The sequence below is a fragment of the Microtus oregoni genome, unplaced genomic scaffold, assembly GCF_018167655.1.
Source record: "Microtus oregoni isolate MIOR12 unplaced genomic scaffold, Mior012 000022F_ref0000154, whole genome shotgun sequence".
NCBI classification, from domain to species: Eukaryota; Metazoa; Chordata; class Mammalia; order Rodentia; family Cricetidae; genus Microtus; species Microtus oregoni.
Window position 1 is genome coordinate 13,727,776 of NW_024543081.1, and position 22,385 is coordinate 13,750,160.

Sequence of the window (22,385 nt, forward strand, 5' to 3'; positions counted from 1 at the left end):
GTTCCAGGACAGGATCCAAAGTTACAGAGAAACCCTGTCTTGAAAAAACAAAACAAAACAAAAGAATGGAACTCAGGTCCCCTAGAAGAGTAGAAAGTAATTCTAATTGCTATATATAGATTGGGTTTCTGTATCTAGCTCTGGCTGTCCTAGAACTCAACTCTATAGACCAGGCTGCTCTTAAACTCAGAGAGCCTTCTGCCTCTGCCTCCCAAGTGCTGGGATTAAAGGCGTGTGCCGCCACCACGCAGCTAATTTTTTTTGTAAAGATTTGTTTTAATGTATATATGTCTATGTGTGTGAACTCATACCAGTCGTTTCAGTTATTTACTATAGTAACGGAAACCTAACAAACTTAACTAGAGTTGTACTCATTTTCTCCTTCATCCACATTTTTTTTCTTGTTCAAGCAAGTCCTCTTATGCCTTGATGCCTTTGCATAAAACTTTACTTCTGAAATGAAAGCCCTTTCCCTTATGAGTTTAGTCAAGTAGATCCTACTCATCCCATAGGTGCCTCCTACTAGGGACCTGCAGCTCTGTGGTCTCCTGCCATGCTGTGTATTTTCCTATTAGAGCATACTTGTGGTCTGGGGTGTAGCTCAGGAATAGAGTGCTTGCCCAGCATGTGCAAAGCATCCCAGCATCACAAAGAGAAAGAATCCTTCACTGTTACTTTAAATAATCCCTATTCATCTGATGTCTAAGTAAGTGTGTCATATGACAGTCTTTCATGAACACTGCAAAGAACACTGAAGATACTTTAGCTCTCCTTTGTCTAGGTCTTTCTGGACACAGGCTTGTAACCTTTCTTCAAAGAAACTATACACCAAGGACTGTTTGAAACAGATTCTAAAAGAAATGCAAATATAAAGCTGGGCATAGTGACACACACCTTTAATCCCATAACTCTAGTGGCAGAGGCAGGTGGATCTCTATGAGTTCAAAGTCAGGCTGCTCTACATAGAGAGTTCCAGGCTAGCCAGGGTTACATAGTGAGACCCCGTCTCAAAGATAAAATAAAATTTAAAAAGAAAGGCAAATATAAAAGAGACAGCTTTTCAGCTCTTCCAGTTGAAGTAAACCCCCCCCCCCACTGGCTGTTCTGGAAATCTGTCTACAAACAGCAAAGTGGAGCTTCTAGATAAATAGTCAACATTTTTTCTTAGCAAATTACTGTTTGCTATTCCTAATGTGATCCCCTGCACAAGGGAGAAGAGGTCCCATTGCCTGTCCTTGATAGTTCCAGGTGTAAAGGTTGAGTATTAACAATGTCATCACCACAGGCAGATGAGCTATATGGAGGGATTACTACAGGCTGTTCAAAAAGTCTGTGAAAACATATAAAAACACTATTATAGCTACAAAAAAGTTATCAAAATGATTCAAACCTTGAGATTGTATTTAATCAAAATAGACTATGAAATAATATCAGTCTTAACTTTGAATTTTAAGGCAATTTAAATTTTGTTTGCTTTATCAGCAATTCTGTGTACATTTGTGTATGGAATTTGTAGCCCTTAACATTTATTATGAAAGTCACCAACACTTTGACAATTTAATGAAAAATACAGAATCCTATCTAGCAAAATGAACACATATACACACACATGTAAAATTTTTATGTTAAGTTTAGGAGTGCCATTGAACCTCCCTTCTGACATACACAAATATGAATTATAATAATCAAGATTTACTGAGTCCTCAATGTATCAAAGACATTCTTTTAAGTCATATATATTTCACTTTGCTTGGATTTAATATTTACTTATAATTTGGATTAAAAATTGGATTCTGCTAGAGGCCTATGTATAGGGAAATTACATTCACTGGTTATATGAACTTAAAATATAGTTATATTTTTCTTATCAGACTAGTAATCTGTCTTTTTTTTTAATTTATTTATTTATTATGTATACAATAGTCTGTCTGTATGCCTGAAGGCCAGAAGAGGGCGCCAGACCTCTTTACAGATGGTTGTGAGCCACCATGTGGTTGCTGGGAATTGAACTCAGGACCTTTGGAAGAACAGACAATGCTCTTAACCACTGAGCCATCTCTCCAGCCCGTAATCTGTCTTTTTTAAAAAATATTTATTTATTATGTATACAATATTCTGTCTGTGTGTATGCCTGCTGGCCAGAAGAGGGCACCAGACCTCATTACAGATGGTTGTGAGCCACCATGTGGTTGCTGGGAATTGAACTCAAGACCTTTGGAAGAGCAGGCAATACTCTTAACCACTGAGCCATCTCTCCAGCCCAGTAATCTGCCTTTTTGCCAAGTCTTATGAGCTAGCTTTATTTAAGTTTCCCCTGAGAGAATTTTCTGACCCAATCACATCTCTGCTTAAAGGCTAAGGGTCCTGAACAGTGGTTATTTCACTAGAATAATAAGTGTATCCCTGCAAAGTCTTTGGGGGTGGCAAGATACTAGTTTTCCCTCTGGCAGGTACAGCCTAGTGTGTGTGTGATTTATGAATTAAATGTGAGTTCAAAGTCTGGTTTGTCAGTTCTGTGACCTCAGGAAAATTCTGTTTCTGACTCTTCATGGGACATAATAATGGTACCAAATGATAGACAACTGTAAGAATAAGATGAAACAATTCAGGTAAAGTGTTAGCCTAGTGACTATAGCTATTATTTATCTGCTTCTCTAATCTTGACTCAAACATGTACTATTTACTTTACCCAGTTTCTTTCATGATAAAATGGGGAATAAGGTGGACGTCTGACCTTTTAGGACTATTGTGAAGACTCAAGATACTAAGAATGACTTATTGGGAGCTACTGTGTACTAGGTACCATGACTACTCATTGATACATATAAGCTCTACCCTGACAGCAAACTTATCACATAAGATATCCTCAATAGGGGCTGGAGAGATGGCTCAGAGGTTAAGCACACTGGCTGCTCTTCCAGAGGTCCTGAGTTCAATTCCCAGCAACCACATGGTGGCTCACAACCATCTTTTTTGTTTTTGTTTTTGTTTTGTTTTTATTTTTCGAGACAGGGTTTCTCTATGGTTTTGGAGCCTGTCCTGGAACTAGCTCTTGTAGACCAGGCTGGTCTCAAACTCACAGAGATCCGCCTGCCTCTGCCTCCCACGTGCTAGAATTAAAGGCGTGCACCACCACTGCCTGGCGGCTCACAACCATCTATAATGAGATCTGGTGCCCTCTATTGACCTGCAGGTATACATATAGTACATATATGTATATTATGTATCCATGCACTGTATATATAATAAATAAATTTTAAAAAGATAACCTCAATAAATGGTAGGTATTTAAATAACCAATTCAATTTAAACCGTCATCTTTCAATGAAACATAATCCAAGAAACTTTTCTTAGTGTCTGTACTTCCTGACTACTGCAGCAGTCACAGTCTTGAGATGATGTACAAGAAGGTGGCATAGCACCCCGCATTCTTCCAGAGGGCTTTAATTTACATCTATTTCTGACCAAGTTAACAGCATCAGAAAGCCTCCCACGTCCCTCCTATAGCCTTTTACATTTTCATCCCTTCTCTTTTCCTTTTTTTCTTGGGAGAATGAGGGAGCAGGTGGGGGTAGACACTAGGAATAAGGAGGGATAGAAAGATTTTTCCACTTTGGTTGAACAGGACATAGCATACTCTATCATTCTGATCTTCTTACTCCAAATTATCAGAGGTCATGAAGAATGGTTCTGAGACGAAATGAGATAGGATGGAAGAACACAGTGCGACTAGGAAGCACCAACTTCTTTTCTTTCTGGTTGTTTTGTTGTGGTGGTGAGGAACGAACCCAGAACTTTGTGCATACTATGTATGCCGGCTATTTTTATGTTAACTTGACACAAGCTAAAGCCATCTGAGAGAATGGAGCCTCAGTTAAGAAAATGCCTCCATAAGATCTTACTGTAGGCAAGTCTATAAGGCATTTTCTTAGTAATTGATGGGAAAGGGCTCATCCCATTGTGGGTGGTGCCATTCCTGGGTTAGTGGTCTTGGGTTCTATAAGAAAGTAGGCTGGGGTTGGATGGTGGTGGCACACGCCTTTAATCCCAGCAATCGGGAAGCAGAGGCAGGCGGATCTCTGTGAGTTCGAGGCCAGCCTGGTCCACAAGAGCTAGTGCCAGGACAGGAACTAGTAGTTCCAAAGCTACTGATGAAACCTTGTCATGAAAAAACAAGCAAGCAAGCAAACAAACAAAAAAGAAAGCAGGCTGAACAAGCCATAGGGAGTAAACCACTAAGCAGCTACCCTTCATGGCCTCTGCATCAGCTTCTGTCTCCAGATTTCTCAGTTTCTTTGAGTCCCTGTCCTGACTTCCTTCAGTGATGGACTATGATGTGGAAGTGTCAGAGAAATAAACCCATTTTTCCCCAACTTGCTTTGGTCATGATGTTTCTTCACAGCAACAGAAACCCTAACTAAGACACTAGGCCAATACTCTTCTACTAAACTACATATCTCTGCCCAAGGAGCATCAGTTTCAAAGTCAGAGATGTATGGGGCTCAAATCCTGACTTCCTTAGTTTTAGTTGTATGACTGGGTGAACAATAAATATTCTGAGCTGCCTATTTTTAAAAATTAGGAATATACATAATACCATCTTAAATTCTGTCAGGGTATAGATCCAGGCTATAGGGCAAACCAGACAATGGAACTCTTGGTGCTTTAGATTTGAAGGGTCAAGGTGAAAATCTGCGAAGGGGTCCATTGAGAAGATAAAGGCTGAATAAAACAGAGTGAGGAAGAGGCTTTAAAATAAGGGAGACATGGGAAGAAAAGAGTACATCCAAGATAGAATTTTAAAGAGAAGACTTGGTTTGTGGTGGTGCACGCCTGTAATCCCAGCACTCGGGAGGCAGAGGCAGGCGGATCTCTGTGAGTTCGAGGCCAGCCTGGTCTACCAAGGGAGTTCCAGGACAGGCTCCAAAGCTACAGAGAAACCCTGTCTTGAAAAACCAAATAATAATAATAATAATAATAATAATAAAATAAAAAAAATAAAAAAATAAAAGGAGTATTGGGGCATGTTTTTAATCTCAAACACAGGGATCTGTCTGCCTTTGCCTCCTCAGGCCAGCCTGGTCTACATAGTAAGTTCTAGTCCAGCCAGGGTTACATAGAGACAGACCCTGTCTCAACACATGTCCTTGAGTCCTGACCGATAGAAAAAAAAAGAATATGTTTAAGAAGTTTTGTGAGCCAGGCATAGAGGGACATGCCTTAGTTCTAGCATTGAGGAAGCAGGGGCAGGCAGACTGGTCTACATAGCAAGTTCAGGACAGCCAGGGCTTTCTCAAAAAGAAGAAAAGAAAAGAAAGTAAAAAGGCGGAGAAGAAGGAAGTGGTAGTAGTTGCTATTATTAAGTGATATATCCATCCTTTCTGTCTGCTCCTAAAACATGCACACACAAAAATTCAAAGCCTGCACCCTTCCATCTTTTGAAATTGGAGTTTTTGTTTGGTGGGGAAGGATAAGGAGAGGTGCAAATACATATTGAGACTGGCTTCATAGAAAACTGCAAGAAGGTGAAGAGAGTTGAATTACATCAGGGTCACATGAGAATTACTTAAGTTTACACAGAATGGATGGGGTTCAAATAATCTAAACACTTTGCCTAAGATCACTATGCTAGTGACTCTAAACATATTACTTCTTCATTTAAGCTGGCAATGTAAGCCATAGGTTGACATGTTTAATGAATAAGTTATACATTCACAAGACTGCAGATGTTCTGGATGGCTTTTTGTTTAAGAAACAAACATACCGGTGGTGGGCTAGTTGTCTTGGGATCTATAAGAAAAGCAAGCTGGCCAGGTGGAAGGTGGCACACACCTTTAATCCCAGAATATGGGAGGTGGAGACAGGCAGATCTCAGTGAGTTTAGAGGCTAGCCTGGCCTACAAAGTGAGTTCTAGGACAGTCAGGACTATTACAGAGAGAAACCCTGTCTTGAAAATAAAGGAAGGAAGGAAGGAAGGAAGGAAGGAAGGAAGGAAAGAAGGAAGGAAGGAAGGAAAACAGACACACAATAGTACATGGTGACATCATGGTCTCTCTCTTGGAGCTTCTTTGTCCTGGTGTGCAGCTTTTTTTTTTTTTTTTTTTTTTTGGTTTTTCAAGACAGGGTTTCCCTGTGTAACAGTCCTAGCTGTCCTGGAACTAGCTCTTGTAGACCAGGTTGGCCTCAGACTCACAGGGATTCACCTGTCTCTGCATCCTGAGTGCTGGGATTAAAGGCGTGTGCCACTATGGCCCGGCCAGTGTGCAGCTTCTTATGCTCACCTTCTGGCTTGTTATCTCTAGGATCCATCAACTGGGTCGTTTCAGTGCTAACGTCTGGAGCTGTAGCCTCATCTAGGAGCTGCTGCTCTGCTGTATCATACAGCCGCTCCTCGCCTCTATAATTTTGTTCTTTTTTAATACGATGTGCCATCTAGTATAATGCATGGGATACAAGCCTCAATTATTGTCAGTGTACTCAGGGATTCATACCAATTATAGTGATATTTCTGACAGGCTCCAGGCGAGCTGCAGCTTGGAGTTCCTCAACACCAAGAAACAAGATATTTTATTTATGGGAGGGTTTCTAATAGCATTTGAAATCCTTTAGTTTAAAACTGTCCCCTTTTCATTTAGATGTGATAACTTTGTGCTTTATACAAAGACATGTATTTAATCTGTACTGTTATAATTTAATATACTTCAGAACATACTAATTATAGTGAGCCTGTTTCCTTACAGCTTGGCTAGGTGGAAGAGATGTTTCACAGCAGACTTACCCTGCAAAAATACTAGGCTTTGTTATCATCGCTGGCTCTCTGCTTAGCTCTCTTCATAGAAATCTCTCCATTCTGCCTCCCCCTCCAGTTATTTCCTTTATGCCACCTCTCAAATCTTCTTTCACTGTCTTACAGGAGTAAGCTCAAGATGGTTTTACTCTTTTTTGAAACTTTTTACAAATACAAGAAAAAAGAACCTCTATCTGGCCTAATTTCCACTGATTTCTTTTACCTTGTAACTCTAGAGTGACAGTTTGGGCCTCCTCAGTGTTTTCTCCCCACACCTGAAGAGAGAACAGTGCTCTTTAACTTGTACTGTTTTATCTGAATGCAACCCACTTCCTCCCTCTGAGCCAATGAGTCATTTTCTCTTTTTAAAGCAAGCCTTAAAAATCTTCCATTTCTCTTTAGTTTAAAATTAATCTCTTTGTGAAGTACTTTATGTCCTGTGTAGAAAAGACACTTCATAGAGAAAAGATTGCTTTAAACACTAGAGGACTACACTACAGATGATGTGATGTGGGACATGGCCATACCGAGACTTTAAAATGTTTAGTTATATAGCAAAATCGATATCATTTATCTTTCTTCTTTATGGAAACAAAGGCTTTTGTCTCTTTCATTTGCTAATGAATTCTCAGAATCTTGTTACCTAGTAGATTTTCAATAAATATTTGAACTAATGAATGGTTGGTTTTCTTCTCAATCTTTTATATTTTGGAAGGGAGAAAGACTGGATGCACATGCTAAGTGCACATCCTACCACTAAGCTGTACTTTGTTCCCACAGTATTTTAGCTTTCTTTTTACTATTCACATAGCTGATATTTTCCGCATTGGTTTTTTCCAATAACTAAGTAGAAAATACTCATAAAAGATATTGAAAAGCAGGAGATAGATCAAAATGCAAAAGATGCAGCAGTTTGCTAAGGTAAGCTTTTAAATGCCTGAAGAGGGCTGGAGAAAGAACAGTGGTGAAGAGCACTGGCTGCTCTTGCAGAGGACCCATATTTAGTTCCCACTGCCCACATGATGGCTCACAACCATCTGTAACTCCAGGTAATCTGGTGCCTTTTGTTGGCCCTATCAGGTACCAAGCATACATGTGTTGCACATACATACATATAGGCACTCAAACATATAAAGCAAACAAAAATGAATTAATAAATAAAATTTTAAATGTCCGAAGAGAGGCGCATTCATTTCAGGACAACTTAGGGAATTTGCATTAATGTATCAAGTATCTGTTAGTATCTATGCCTATGTTTCATTTTATATGCACCTAATAGAAGCAGTGCCTTGGTTTAATGCAAAATCACCTTGTTTTGCAACATTGAAGCAATGATTAATTTAGACAAGATTTATTGACAGGTGCTAAAATAAATGGTGAAATCTTATTGCAAAACATGGTATTACATAATCTGAATATCACCCACAAATTCCAGGACAGCCAGGGTTGTTATGCAGAGAAACCCTGCCTTGAAAAACCAAAGCCAACCAACCCAACAAAACCTAAAACATAAAAATAAAAACAATTTTTTAAAAATTTTAAGCCAAATCTCAGTATCATAAAAAATCTAACAAGATTGAGGAGCTATTTTGATTAAAGGAGACTAGAGAGACTCAGTAAGTATGCGAAATGCATGCCCTTAGCTGAGGACCATGAATCTAAAACAACCTCTTTATAGCAATTATAAAGAAGACTGTCAGAACAACTAGAGAAACTTGGATATCAGATAGCATCACTGTTGATGTTAACCAGCATCTGTTAATTGTTCTGTGCTTATAAAGGAGAAATATGCTGAAATATTAAGTGGTGAACCATCAGTGTCTACAAATAATACTCAACAATCAGAAAAAAAAAAGCCAGACAATTCTCAAATGGTTCACACACAACAAATAGAATATATGCTGCCAGATGATGGTGGTGCGCGCCTTTAATTCCAGCACTCAAAAGGCAGAGGCAGGTGAATCTCAGTGAGTTCAACACCAGCCTGGTCTACAGAGTGAGTTCCAGGACAGGCTCCAAAGTTACACAGAAAAATCCTGTTTCAAAAAACCAAAAAAAAAAAAAATTAATATATGTCAATGCATGTATTTATGGACATACAGGACTATATAGACCAGACAAAAAGATTTCACAGATGTGCATACCAGCATGCATGTTTATAAGAGAAAAGAGAGAGAGAGGAAGAGGGAAAGAGAGAGGGAGGGAGAGAAAGAAGGTGAGAGGAGGAGAGAGTGTGTGTATTGCAATGAAACAATACCCATTAGGGAATCTAAGAAAATGGTGTGTGCACTCATTGTGCTAATCTGTAAATTTTCTCTGGTTAAAGTTTTCTGAATAAAACACAGAAAAGCTTTTGAAAGTCATTGTGAACTTAGGGTTATTCAGCTGCTTGTTCAGTCAAACATTCTAGATAGTGATTTTGAATTTTAAGCTTTCACAATCTTATTTTAGCTCTCTTTGCTTTGCTATTCCTTGCCATCTTTCAGAGAGCCATTGTACTCTTACATGTGGGCAAATACTTCAGTAAATTCTGAATATGTTTTGTGTGACTTACATTGTTTCTATGAGTAACAGGCCTTTCTTTGTGTGTGTGTGTGTTTTTAAGATGTCTCTTGTATATCTAATCAAAAGCCTAATTTTTCTTTTTTTTTTCTTTTTTAAATTTTATTTTATTTTTTGTTGTTGTTTTTCTGTTTTGTTTTTTTGTTTTTTATTTTTATTTTTTTAATTTATTTATTTATTAAAGATTTCTGTCTCTTCCCCGCCACCGCCTCCCATTTCCCTTCCCCTCCCCCAATTAAGTCCTCCCCCCCTCCTCAGCCGGAAGAGCACTCAGGGTTCCCTGCCCTGTGGGAAGTCCAAGGAACCCCCACCTCCATCCAGGTCTAGTAAGTTGAGCATCCAAACTGCCTAGGCTCCCACAAAGTCAGTACGTGCAGTAGGACTAATTTTTCTTCTTAGTATAGCAGCCTTTCAATTTTTTTTGGAATGTAAGTTTTATCTGCCTAAGATCATTTTCTTTTTTAAGATTTATTTTATGTGTACAAGTGTTTTGCTTGAATGTATGCATGTATGGGCACCATGTGCATACCTAGTGCTTGCAAAGGTCAGGTGTTGGACCACGTGGGACTGGCATTATGAATAGCTGTAAGCTACCATGTCAGTGCTGGGACTCAAACCTAGGTCTTCTGCAAAAGCAATGCGTGTTCTAAACTGATGAACCATATCTCAAGCCCCTAAGTCCTTTGATACCCCCTTTGTCTTAGATTAAAGCAGGGCCCCTAGTACTGATGAAAATTGTTAAAACACTGCTTTATTCTATAGAGAATACAGAAAAAATAGGTTCTGAATAACAAACATTACATGCTATAGGAAGTAACAGTGCACTGTGTAATGAAGTGATCTGAGATACACTATGCCCTTATCAAGGCTGATTATTATTGTTGTTTAGAGACGAGGCTCCACAACATAGCCCAATCTGATTTTGAGTTCACCATCCTCCTGCCATCATCGCCCAAGTGCCAGGATTACATGCATGAGATATCACACCTAGATAAGGTTGGTTATTTCTAAGTGATTTTATTCTATACTCTAACCTTTTGATAGTAATCTCTGCAAAATACAATACAGGGGCTTACGTCATTGTTGCTCCTGGATCTGCAGTCATTTGATTGGTCACAAAAACAGCAACATTATATTCTGCATAAAAATAAAATTAAGACACTAAGAGAAGGGCAGTAAAAAATACAAAGTTCATTGTTTAGATTTCAGTATAGGTTGGGTGGTGGTGGTGCACACCTTTAATCCCAACACTCAGGAGGCAGAGGCAATCAGATCTCTGTAAATTGGAGGCCAGGTTGATCTACAGATCGAGTTCCATGATAGGAAGGTCTACACAGAGAAACACTGTCTTGAAAAACAAGACAAAAAGTAGATTTTGGTTTAGGAATCTTGCACCATTGAGTTTATTTTTTTAAACAAGCTCTTGTTTCTAGCTATCCTGGAACCCACTTTGCAGACCAGGCTAGCCTCGAACCCAGAGATCCACCTACCTCTGCCTCAACCGTGCTGGTATTAAAAGTGAGTCACCACTGCCCAATTTAAAATCAACTTCAAATGGAATTTTTTTTCAAGACGAGGTTTCTCTATGTAGAGCTGACTGGCCTGGAACTCACTATGTAGACTAGGCTGGCCTCGAACTCAGAGATCTGCCTGCTTCTGTCTCCCAGAGTGCTAGGATCGAAGGCATGTGTCACCATGCCTAGCTTCCTATTTTTCATTAATAATAAAAAATACTGCTAAGCAGTGGTGGCTCACGCCTATAATCCCAGCACTTGGGTAGGCAGAGGTAGGTGAATCGGTGTGAGTTTGAGGCCAGCCTGGTCTACAGAGTGAGTTCCAGGACAGGCTCCAAAGCTAACAGAGAGCCGGGTGGTGGTGGCGCAAGCCTTTAATCCCAGCACTTGGGAGGCAGAGGCAGGCGGATCTCTGTGAGTTCGAGACCAGCCTGGTCTACAAGAGCTAGTTCCAGGACAGGCTCCAAAGCCACAGAGAAACCCTGTCTTGAAAAACAAAAACAAACAAACAAAAAAAACAAAGCTAACAGAGAAAACCTGTCTCAAAACAACAAACAAAACAGAAAAACAAGGCCAGTCGGTAGTGGCGCACACCTTTAATCCCAGAACTTGGGAGGCAGAGGCAGGCGGGTCTCCGTGAGTTAGAGGCCAGCCTGGTCTACAAGAGCTAGTTCCACAATAGGCTGCAAAGCTACAGAGAAACCCTGTCTCAAAAAACCAAACCAACCAAACAAACAAAAAACAAACCAAACAAAAAAACTTAAGAGCTGGAGAGATGGCTCGGCGATTAAGAGCACTGACTGTTCTTCCAGAAGACCTGAGTTCAATTACCAGTACCCACATGGCAGCTCACAACTGTCTGTAACTCCAAGATCTGACACCCTCACACAGACATATATGCAGGCAAAACATTAATGCACATTAAATAAAAATAAATAAATTAATTAAAGAAGAAAAATACTTAAATTCATCATTATTGTTATTTATATCAAAATTAGTTTTAGTTTAAATAATCATTTAGATTATCAAAGTAATTTAAAATGTTATGCTTCTGACATCCTTCTGAGATTCTCTGCAAACACACTATCACAAACACAGTCAATAGATGCTATGTGACACTACTGTTTTATTTTAAAGATCTACCTTCTGAGATTTTTTGGAGTCGTGACAACATCTGGGCCAATTTTTGCTGCCGTTCAGCCAATTCCCCACGGCCACTGAAATCCACTCGAAAAAGTGCCATTATTGAGTCAACGATCTGCACAGGAGTAACATAAAACCAAACATGCATTTTAAAATAGAAGGAAGATGCTTGTTTATACAGAATAGAAAAATATGGTAAGTAGCTCTGTCAGTGAACATTATTTAAAAGTTTGTACCAATAGTTTGAAAATGCCAGCTTCTTCATGAAACTTGGCTGCTACATAATCAAGTAGCTCCATCTGATGTTCACCTGATGGGAAACATAGAAAATGTTACAAAAGCCAGAAGCAGAGGCTAACTTAAGCTTGTGTTTGTGTTTTTCAGAAACAGGCAGATAAGAGTTCTTCTTTCCTCTCAACTATACTAAGTAAGGGCTGCATATTCTGCTTGAGCATTGTGGCAAATGGTACCTTAGCAAAAAAAAAAAAAAAAAAAAAGTTGCTCTGGGTGGCTTTAGTTCAGTGGTAAATCACATGCCTAGAGTATGTGAAACTCGGAGTCAATCCCAGCACTACAAGGGAAAATAGCTGACAGTTACTTTACATTTTAGAGAAAACAAATAAAGAATTTGAAGGTAGTTGAGTACCTTGAGGACTTAGCAGATGATACTATTTATGGACTAATTTGCAGAAAATTTAATGAAAACAGGTGAAAATGTTGTATCATCAGATGGTAAATTAGTGTTGTCACCTTTCCATAATCTAAGCGTAAAATGTACAGGGTTCTTACTAGTATAGGCACGGGCATAGAGTACATTGTCCAGTACTGCATCGTGGTCTACGTTAAAGCGATCAGCAATGTCACGAAGGCGATCTGGACGGCTGGAGTGTGGCAAGATTAAGGATCCAATAAACCAATTCCGAAGAAAAGGTAGCACCGTGAGCAAGTAAAACAACTAAGACGTAACAGTGTGTCCGCAGAGGCATTCTGAATGCTAGCGATCACTTCAGGACTCCCAGAGCCCCTCTCTATAAGTGTTTCAAAATATTTTAGGTGATGGTAGGAGGTCACACATAATGGTAAAGCAGAAATTGAATATTAAGTTTTAAAATAAGTTTAAAAGCTAGTTGTGATGTCCTTATTTCATAAGGACACTGACAAAGAGTTTTGGCAAATAATTTAGGATTATGTAGCAGAATAGTTAAAAGGAAAATTAGAAACTAAGGTTCATAAGTCTCTTTTGTTCAGAGTTCTATAAAAATAGACTTATTCTAGAACAGTAATGTCACTGAGTTATAATTCAAGTCACTTCAAATTCTTCATTGGCTCAGAATGAAATAGTTTAACATTACACTAATAATGTATGGCAAAATAATTAAAAATTTGGTGATGTGAAGTAAAGGGTCAAAAAGTAACCTCAAGAGTCTAAAAGGGATCTGATTTGATTAAGCAGGTTTTTGTTTTTGACTTTTATACACCTTCTAATGAAGTTGGTAGTTTTCTGAAACTAGTACATTCCTGTATACCGCAAATGGAAGATGCTAATAATCACTAACAGGTAAACTACAGAGAAGATTTAATCAACACTTTATTCTCTGGCCTTTAGTGACTCTAACAGTGTTCCAAGTGGAATGAAGAAACAAAAAATGCATGTCTGTAGTTTCATTTCACTTTTATGTGCACTGTTTATAAAACATCAACTATTGCCATGTGGTAGTGTTGCATGCCTTTAATCCCAGCATTTAGGAGGCAGACAGACCTCTGTGAGTTTGAGGTCAGCCTGGTCTACAGAGTGAATTCCAGGACAACCAAGGCTATACAGAGAGACTTGGTATTGAAAAATCATAAATATAAAATAAAATAAAGGGGCTGGAGAGATGGCTCAGAGGTTAAGAGCATTGTCTGCTCTTCCAGAGGTCCTGAGTTCAATTCCCAGCAACCACATGGTGGCTCCAAACCATCTGTAAAGAGATCTGACGCCCTCCTCTGGAGTGTGAGTATAAATGGAGGCAGAAAGTTGTATACATAATAAATAAATCTTTAAAAAATAAAATAAAATAAAGCTGGTGGTGGTGGTCCACACCTTTAATCCCTGTACTTGGGAGGAAGAAGCAGGTGGATCTCTGAGTTCAAGGCCAACCTGATCTACAAAGTGAGTTCCAGGAAGGCCAGAGCAAGACAGAGAAACTCTGTCTTGAAAAACAAAAACAAACAAAATTAAACAAAACAAAATCCCAAACAAACAAGAGTTGAGTTTACACTGAGGGAAAATACAAATGAATCTATAAGTACTTACTAACTGATTATCACATGGAATTAATGACCATATTACCCCATTATCAGTGCAGAGCATTATAGAAAACAAAAGTAATAAGAATCTATGTCCTAGGTAAGTTTAAAACTTACAAAGACAAAATATAAATGTAAGAAGAAAAATATCAAGAAACAGTAGTATAGGTTGAGAGACCCCAAGGAAAAAAACATGAGAGATTTCCCTCCTGACTTTCCCCTTGCTCTCAACTATTTTCTTCCTGTTTTGATAAAGTCCAGATTGCTAATCTGCAAGAGTCACTCCTCCCTTTTGAGGAGCACTGTTAGTCAATTCTTTCTAAAATTAGTGGAACTCCATCTGAGCCCCTCTTGCTGCAGCTCTAAGCATCCAATCCTCCTTTCCCAAGTCAGAAGGTTTCTTCAGAGACTTCTCATGCCCAGATTTCTCAGCATTATGAAAATAGTTCTTGGCTTATTTTTCTCTCATAGGAGTATTTTTGATAATAAATTCTACAATAGTTCAGGAAGGACAAGATTTTCTGAATTGGGTAATTACAGAAAATCAGAAGGAGCAGGCCTTGATATGAGAAGCTTAACAATTTGTATGGTTCAATAAGACTATGACATGGGGATAGAGGGAGCAAATCCCCTGTAGAATGCAACATGTGGATTTCTCTATGACCAGCCAAGCTAACGGTCAAAAGAGAGGAAAGCAAAAGACATTTCAGACATGTCAGATCCCTTTTTACCATCTGGATCACCTTTCTGAAAGCAGTGCTTTCAGGAAACCAAAAGAAAGATGCTCTGGCGATGTAAGAGGCCTTAATGATAACACAAAAAACCTTCATTACCTAAAGAATGTTATTATATGTTTTCCAATTTTTAACATGTTTAGCAGGATGGGATTAGACTGAAACATTCTCATCTCTTTGCCTCTAATTCTGCTGAGAAATAAGCCTGGTGAAGCAGGTCGGGCTTCATTTAAAGAACCTGTGCAGCTCTTACATCTTCTGAACCTGGTACCTCTTCAAACCATTGTGTAAGTCCAATTACACATTGTCTCCCTCGCTTGCTGTTTCCTTGAGACTTCCATCACTCAAGATGCCACTGCAAATGTTCCCTGGAACTAATTTCCAACTCCAGTGATCTTTCTCATCTGTTCTCTTCTCTTCTTCACACTTCAGATTTGCTTGCCTTCCACAGGCAGACTTCCTCCTACTTTCTATGACTGTACATTCTTCATTTTAGTCCTCTTCATAAATACAAGCACATGACAAAGTTACAAGTTCACTCCACCCTCTCTTTAGTTAATTCATCCACATCTCTGACTCCATCCTTTCCTCAGAATTTTCCACAGTTGGGGGCTGGAGAGATGGCTCAGTGGTTAAGAGCATTGCCTGCTCTTCCAAAGGTCCTGAGTTCAATTCCCAGCAACCACATGGTGGCTCACAACCATCTGTAAAGAGGTCTGGCGCCCTCTTCTGGCTTTCAGGCATACAGACAGAATATTGTATACATAATAAATAAATTATACATAATAAATAAATATTAAAAAAAAGAATTTTCCACAGTTATCTGTACATCCTCTTGTCCCTCATGTTTAACACTCTACCAAGAAACATCAGTTGTCTTCAGTACCATTCTGCTCCCTGTCTAGATGAGACTCAGGGTAGCCTCTCAGGCCAATCTCCTTTGTCTGCAGTTTCCCTTAGTAATGTTTCCTGTCCTGTCCTTTTCTTTTTGTTTTTTTTTTCCCCTTTCATTTATTTGCTTATTTTTAGGGGCAGGGTTTCTCTATGTAACAGTCCTGACTGTCCTGGAATTTACTATGTACCAAGCTGGCCTTAAACTCACAGAGATCAACCTGCTTTTGCCTCCTGAGTGCTGGGGTTAAAGACATCCACCACCATACCCAGCTTCCTTTTGTGCATATTGCTTCCAACCTAGACAACATTCCCATTTTCTGAGATTTCTGAAATAGAAATATCTAATTGACATTCACCATCTGATTTCAAAGTTCTTCATGTCTTTGACCCAAATCACCTTTCTGGAATACTTTTATATCAATTAAACTGCCATACCCTCTGTGACACAATCACAAGCTTTGACCCTTTCTTTCCTTCAATATATTTAAGCTCCTCAAGTCTTTCCCTCTACTTGAAGCAAAATCTTTGGATATGAAGCTTTAAAAATGATTAAGATACAATTTCACCTCATGTATTTGCTTGTCATTTTGCATCAAACCACGTAGAGAAATAAATCAAGCAGTGATGTGAGCATTTGGTCAGCACTGCTGTCCCCTTTACTTTTGTCATTATTGTTGTTACTAGGATCACTATGAAAATGATATATCAAGACACATTCTCTTTTGTAATAATATTGCTCTACCACACTGCCTCAGGATTTGTTTAAATAAAAGGGTTACAAAGTATTTTCTGTATCAATGAAGATAATCTTTCCTCCTGAGTAGCCGCCTGCTCCTGGAAGTTGCGCTGTCACTGGGGAACAATTAAAAATTAATATTAACATGAATGAATAAACTTTGCGAAAACAAACACATAAGTTAACCTTAAGTTTACATTGGTTGCAATTTTAGTAAACTTAGCAAAGAACAATGACCCTTTGGCTTCTAAAAAGATTGCTGTAGTTCCACCACAGTAACCAATGGTAAATAAGTACTCTGCAAGGATAATAATAATTTAACTGAGAATTTTAATCTCTCTCACAATGTTTGTCAAAACCAATTTTTAAATAAATAGAATTAGAATTTAAATGTTAGTTATTTTCATAATAATCACAAATATAATTTTTGCTAAATAATTCTAGTTATCTTTCAATTACTGTCCATATTTAAATGTATTTACTTTGCATGTATACATATGTATACTGTGGCAAGTGAACTGTTCCTATGTATGGGCCCATGTGTGTCTACCGTTTGTGAGACAGCATCTCTTACTGAATATGGAATTTATTGATTGTGCTAGACTTGCTAGGCAGCAAGGCCCAGGAATCTTCCTGTCTCAGGCTCCCCAGAACTGTGATTATAGGCGTGTGGTGCAGTACCCAGCTTTTTACAAAAGTGCTACAGATGCAAACCTAGGTCCTCATAATTATACAGCAAGCACTTTCCTCAACTGAGCCATTTCCCCAGGCCAAGCATTTACTTTTTTCAAAAGGTAGGTTCTCATGTATCCCAGATTGGCATCCAGCTTACTACGTAGACAAGGATGACCTTGAAATCTGATCCACCTCTCCAAACTGGTTTATGCCAGGGCTAGGGATTAAGTCCAGGGCTTCAGGTATGCTAGACTTAGTATCAACCAAGCTACATCCCCAACTCATATGTATTGTATTACTATAGCTAACATAAAGAATTACTTCATACTAGGCGTTCACATTATTTCATTTATTTTTCAAAACTCCCCAAGATTTGGCACTATTATTATTTCAGTTCTACTATGAGGACAATTAAAGGGGTAAAGCAACTTGCCCACACTCATACAGCTATCAGTGATAGAAACAAGACATTTTGATTCTAGAATATTGGCCCCCTTTTCACTTTTTTCCTGTGTGTGTTTGTGTGTTGTGTTAGCATGTGTGTATGCATGTTCACATGTGTTAAGGTGCATATCAGACCCCCCCCTTTTGTTTTTTCAAGACAAGGTTTCTCTGTAGTTTTGAAGTCTGTCCTGGAACTAGCTCTTGTAGACCAGGCTGGCCTCGAATTCACAGAGATTCTCTTATTTCTGCCTCCCAAGTGCTGGGATTAAAGGAATGCGTCACCACCGCCCAGCTTCAGAACCCCCTTTTTAACTACTTTTCTATGTTCCTTTTATTTAAGTAAAAGAAATACAAATTGAATCTTTGTGCATAAGGAATTTCTTGTTTATTTTGTTTTAGAAAAATTATATATTTACTTTTTAGGAAATTTATATTTGTCAGGTGTGGTGGTACATGCATTTAATCCCAGCCAGCCCTTGAGAGGCAGAGAGAGGCAGATCCCTGTGAGTTCAAGGCCAGCCTGGTCTATACAGCAAGTTTCATCCACCCAGAACTATATAGTGAGCCCTGCCTCAAAACAAACAAAGACCCCAATTTTTTTTTTGTTTGTTTTTTCGAGACAGGGTTTCTCTGTGGTTTTGGAGCCTGTCCTGGAACTAGCTCTTGTATATCAGGCTGGTCTCAAACTCACAGAGATCCGCCTGCCTCTGCCTTCCAAGTGCTGGGATTAAAGGCGTGCGCCACCACCACCGGGCTTAAAGACCCAAAATTATATTTACTCATTTATTTCGTTTAGGGGCACATGATGCAATGGCATGTTTGTGGAGGTCAGAGGGCAACTGTGGGAGTCGGCTCTCTCCTACTACCATGTGGGTTCTAGGGATCAAACTCAAGTTTCTTCGGTTGGGAGGCAAGTGCCTTATCCACTGAGTCATCCTGCTGGGCTCCAAATTTAATTTTATGCTTCATTTTGGACAGAATACACCCATAGGCAGTAAAGTATTCTAGTCTTTAATAAATTTTATGTCATTGTTATGTTTTTTAAAAAGACAAAAAAGATGGATAGGAAGAATTTGATATACTGGGTACCACTCCTGCCAATTCACCATAAACCATTTACCTCCTCTGTACCTTCATGCAGGTGTTCATAGTGCAGCATTGACAACAGTACCTCACATACACACTCCAAAACCATCCGTGCAACAATGGGCTGTCTACTTAACCTCTTGAGCTTTTGTTTCCTTGGACATTTTGGTTCAATTGCATAAGGTCATGTAAGATGCAGTAGAGATCTACTAAGTGAACGTTCTGACTATCACTGTTATGTTGTATGTTCTTACCACAGAGGGTATGAGACAGCTGAGTTTTTCCAGTACGAAATTCTGTAAAAATTTAGAAAAAGGAACTTTAGAAAAGTACAGTTACTATTATATATTTTCACTAAACAAACAAAACTAACACTGCATTTGGGTTAGGAATGTTGCTTAGTGATACAGCACTTGTCTAAAATGCCCACAGTCCCGAATTCCACTTCCAGTATTCCCCTCCACAGAAGAACCTCACTGCTTTCTAACTGTCAAATCTCACAAAAGGATGCTGCATGTATGAATACCATAAGTGGGAGACAAAACAAATTCAGCCCCTCAACATAAGTACTGTTTAGGTTAAAGTTAATTTAAAGCAAATTTTCCGTATGACTAGTCACACAAATGAGAGTTTCAGACCTGACCACAGAGAGGACAGCCAGGCTCTTTTCTCAAGGAAAAGCTGATGTGATCTTGAATAGCGCCATCCCTAGTTACCAGCAGAAGCAAATGTTTTCCAAAGGAAAACTTCCCTAATCATTTAGGTCCACTGAACTCTCAGTTTAAATTTTTAAAAAGCTCGGGGGCTGGAGAGATGGCTCAGAGGTTAAGAGCATTGCCTGCTCTTCCAAAGGTCCTGAGTTCAATTCCCAGCAACCACATGGTGGCTCACAACTATCTGTAATGGGGTCTGGTGCACTCTTCTGGCCTGCAGGCATACACACAGACAGAATATTGTATACATAATAAATAAATAAATATTTAAAAAGTTCATAAGTAATATATAAGAGGAGAAATTGCTAAGATTGAATCAATAGAAATGAAAATCAGATTTACTTCTTCAAGTCAATAGAAATAATGACAACAAAACATTTAGTTCTCTCTTTTTTTAAAAAAAGATTTTTAAATTTAGTATACAGTGTTCTGTCTGCATGTATGCTTGCCAGAAGAGGGCACCAGATCTCATTACAGATGGTTGTGAGCCACTATGTGGTTGCTGGGAATTGAACTCAGAACCTCTGGAAGAGCAGCCAGTGCTCTTAACCTCTGAACAATCTCTCCAGTCCACATTTAGTTCTCTAAGTGCAAATATTGGATTGTCAGATTCAGCATGTAAAACAGCTATACACGAATTAATTGTTAAAATATAGCATATAGGCTAGGTATGGTAGTGCTGGCCTTTAGTATTAGTAGTTGGGAGACAGAGGCAGGTAGTTCTTTGTGAGTCCCAGGCCAGTCAGGGCCATACAATAAGACCCTGTACACATACACACGCGCGTGCGCACACACACACACACACACACACACTATATATATATATACACATATATGCTATAAAGTGAAAAAAATTTATTCTCTATATTCATTAAATATGCCTAAACAAAAAACAACCTTATTATTGAATTACCTTTTGAAGGAATAAGAGAAAAAATTCAATTTTTTTCTATAGCAATCAGAGGTAACAGGAAGAAAAATGTCAATAAGAAATATGCTGTTAGTATATGTTTTTATTTTATCTTAGAATAGTCCTGTAGTATAATAATTGATACTTCATCAAATATTCTCAAGCAGGAACTTGTTTATTATTTATTGTTTAATTATACATGTATCCATATATTAACAAATGTCATTTTATATAAAACTATTAAGGTTCTACCTACCTCCAAAAGCTTCTGTAATTGCCATACTTTCAATGCCACCTCCTAGTAATTTACTGGAAACAGATAAAAAATGTTGGTGACAGAGTATAAATACAGACAAAAAAATAAAAAAGATGCGCTAGGTGTGGCAGCGCATGCCTTTAATTCCCAGGACTCAGGAGGCAGAGGCAGGGGGACCTCTGTGAGTTCTAGGTCAGTCTGGTCTATTGAGTGAGTTCAGGACAGCCAGAACTGTGTAGAGAGAGACCCTGTCTCAAAAATAAAATAAAATAAAATAAAAAAAGGAGATGAAGTTTGTATCATTAGTAACATATCATCTATATATACAACAAGAATGGGAATTCATAGTTGAAAGAAATGACACTCACTGTTTAAGTCACAGGTTCTATTGTGGATTAGCAAGAAGATTAAACAAAGTAATTTATAAGTCCCATTTTTATTTCTGAGTATCAATAGTAAATGTGTCCGTAAGGCTTTATGTCCATTGCTCTTCTGAATTGGAATTAAAAGATTCGTTAAGCTGGATGGTGGTGATGCACGCCTTAATCCCAGCACTCAGGAGGCTAAGGCAGGAGGATCTCTATGAGTTTGAGGCCAGCCTGGTCTACAGTGCTTATTTGAGGAAAGTCAGGGCTACACAGGGAAACCCTATCTCAAAAAACAAAACAAAAGAACCACAAAACAAAACAGAAAACAAAAAGAAAGAAAGAAAGAAAGAAAGGGAAATGAAAAAAGTGTTTATTTTGTGGTGCTAGGGATTGAACCAGGGTCTTTCATACATATGCTAAGAAAGCCTGAACTACACATATGCAATGGTCTTGTTACTAATCAAATTTCTTAAACTGTGCATAGATAATGTTTCTAAAAGTTATATGAATAGTTAACTGAATATCCAATTTTTTTTTCAGGTGCATCTTTCTATGTAAGCCAGGCTGGCCTGGAACTCCCTATGTAGCCCAAGCTGGACACAAACTCACAGAAATCCACCTGCCTCTGCCTCCTAAGTGCTTGAGTTAAAGGCATACACCACCATGCTTTAATTTTTAATATGCTCATGAACATGTGAAAAACAGAAATTAAGAGAATCCAGTGATTGCCATTGTTGGTTTATCTCACATAAAACCAAATTTTAGGCAGACCCTATCAGAGAAGAAAATGTTCAAAGATAGTATGCTTGTTGTTTTTTTGTCATCTTGAAACAAGGAAATCTTAACAGAGAAAATGTCTCCATCAGATTGGCCTATAGGCAAGTCTAGAGGGTATTTTCTTGATCAATGATTGATGTGGGCCTACTGTAGGCTGTGTCATTCCTGAGCAGATGGCCCTGGGTGTGATAAGAAAACAAGCTGAGTTAGCCAAGGGAACAAGCCAGTAAGTAAGAAGCATTCCTCGATAGTCTGTGCTTCAGTTCCTGCCTCCAGGTTCAGGCCTTGAGTTCCTGCCCTAATTTATGTCAGTGATGGAGTATGACCTGATAGTTATGAGAGTAGGGTGTTGTGCACATCTTTAATACTAGCACAGGAGAGGCAGAGTCAGGTGGATCTCTGTGAGTTCAATGCCAGCATGGTCTACAGAATGAGTTCTAGATCAGCAGAGCTACACAGAGAGACCCTACTTCAAAAAGTCAAAGAGAAAGGAGTG

The 22,385-nt window shown here is 38.7% G+C and overlaps 1 protein-coding gene across 2 annotated transcripts in view; it reads right to left on the reverse strand.

Moving 5' to 3' along the window:
* Dmc1 (DNA meiotic recombinase 1) overlaps positions 1–22,385 on the reverse strand; it is a 33,376-nt gene that overhangs the window by 2,088 nt on the left and 8,903 nt on the right. Inside the window, exons 5-11 of one of the 2 annotated variants that reach the window (XM_041672533.1) lie at positions 20,745–20,797; positions 19,120–19,161; positions 16,704–16,776; positions 12,797–12,888; positions 12,244–12,317; positions 12,008–12,122; positions 10,427–10,487 (exon numbers count right to left, since the gene is read on the reverse strand). In XM_041672533.1, the coding sequence (XP_041528467.1) occupies positions 10,427–10,487; positions 12,008–12,122; positions 12,244–12,317; positions 12,797–12,888; positions 16,704–16,776; positions 19,120–19,161; positions 20,745–20,797 (510 nt within the window). The remainder of the gene's footprint in view (positions 1–10,426; positions 10,488–12,007; positions 12,123–12,243; positions 12,318–12,796; positions 12,889–16,703; positions 16,777–19,119; positions 19,162–20,744; positions 20,798–22,385) is intronic. The other variant, XM_041672534.1, reaches the window with a different exon arrangement.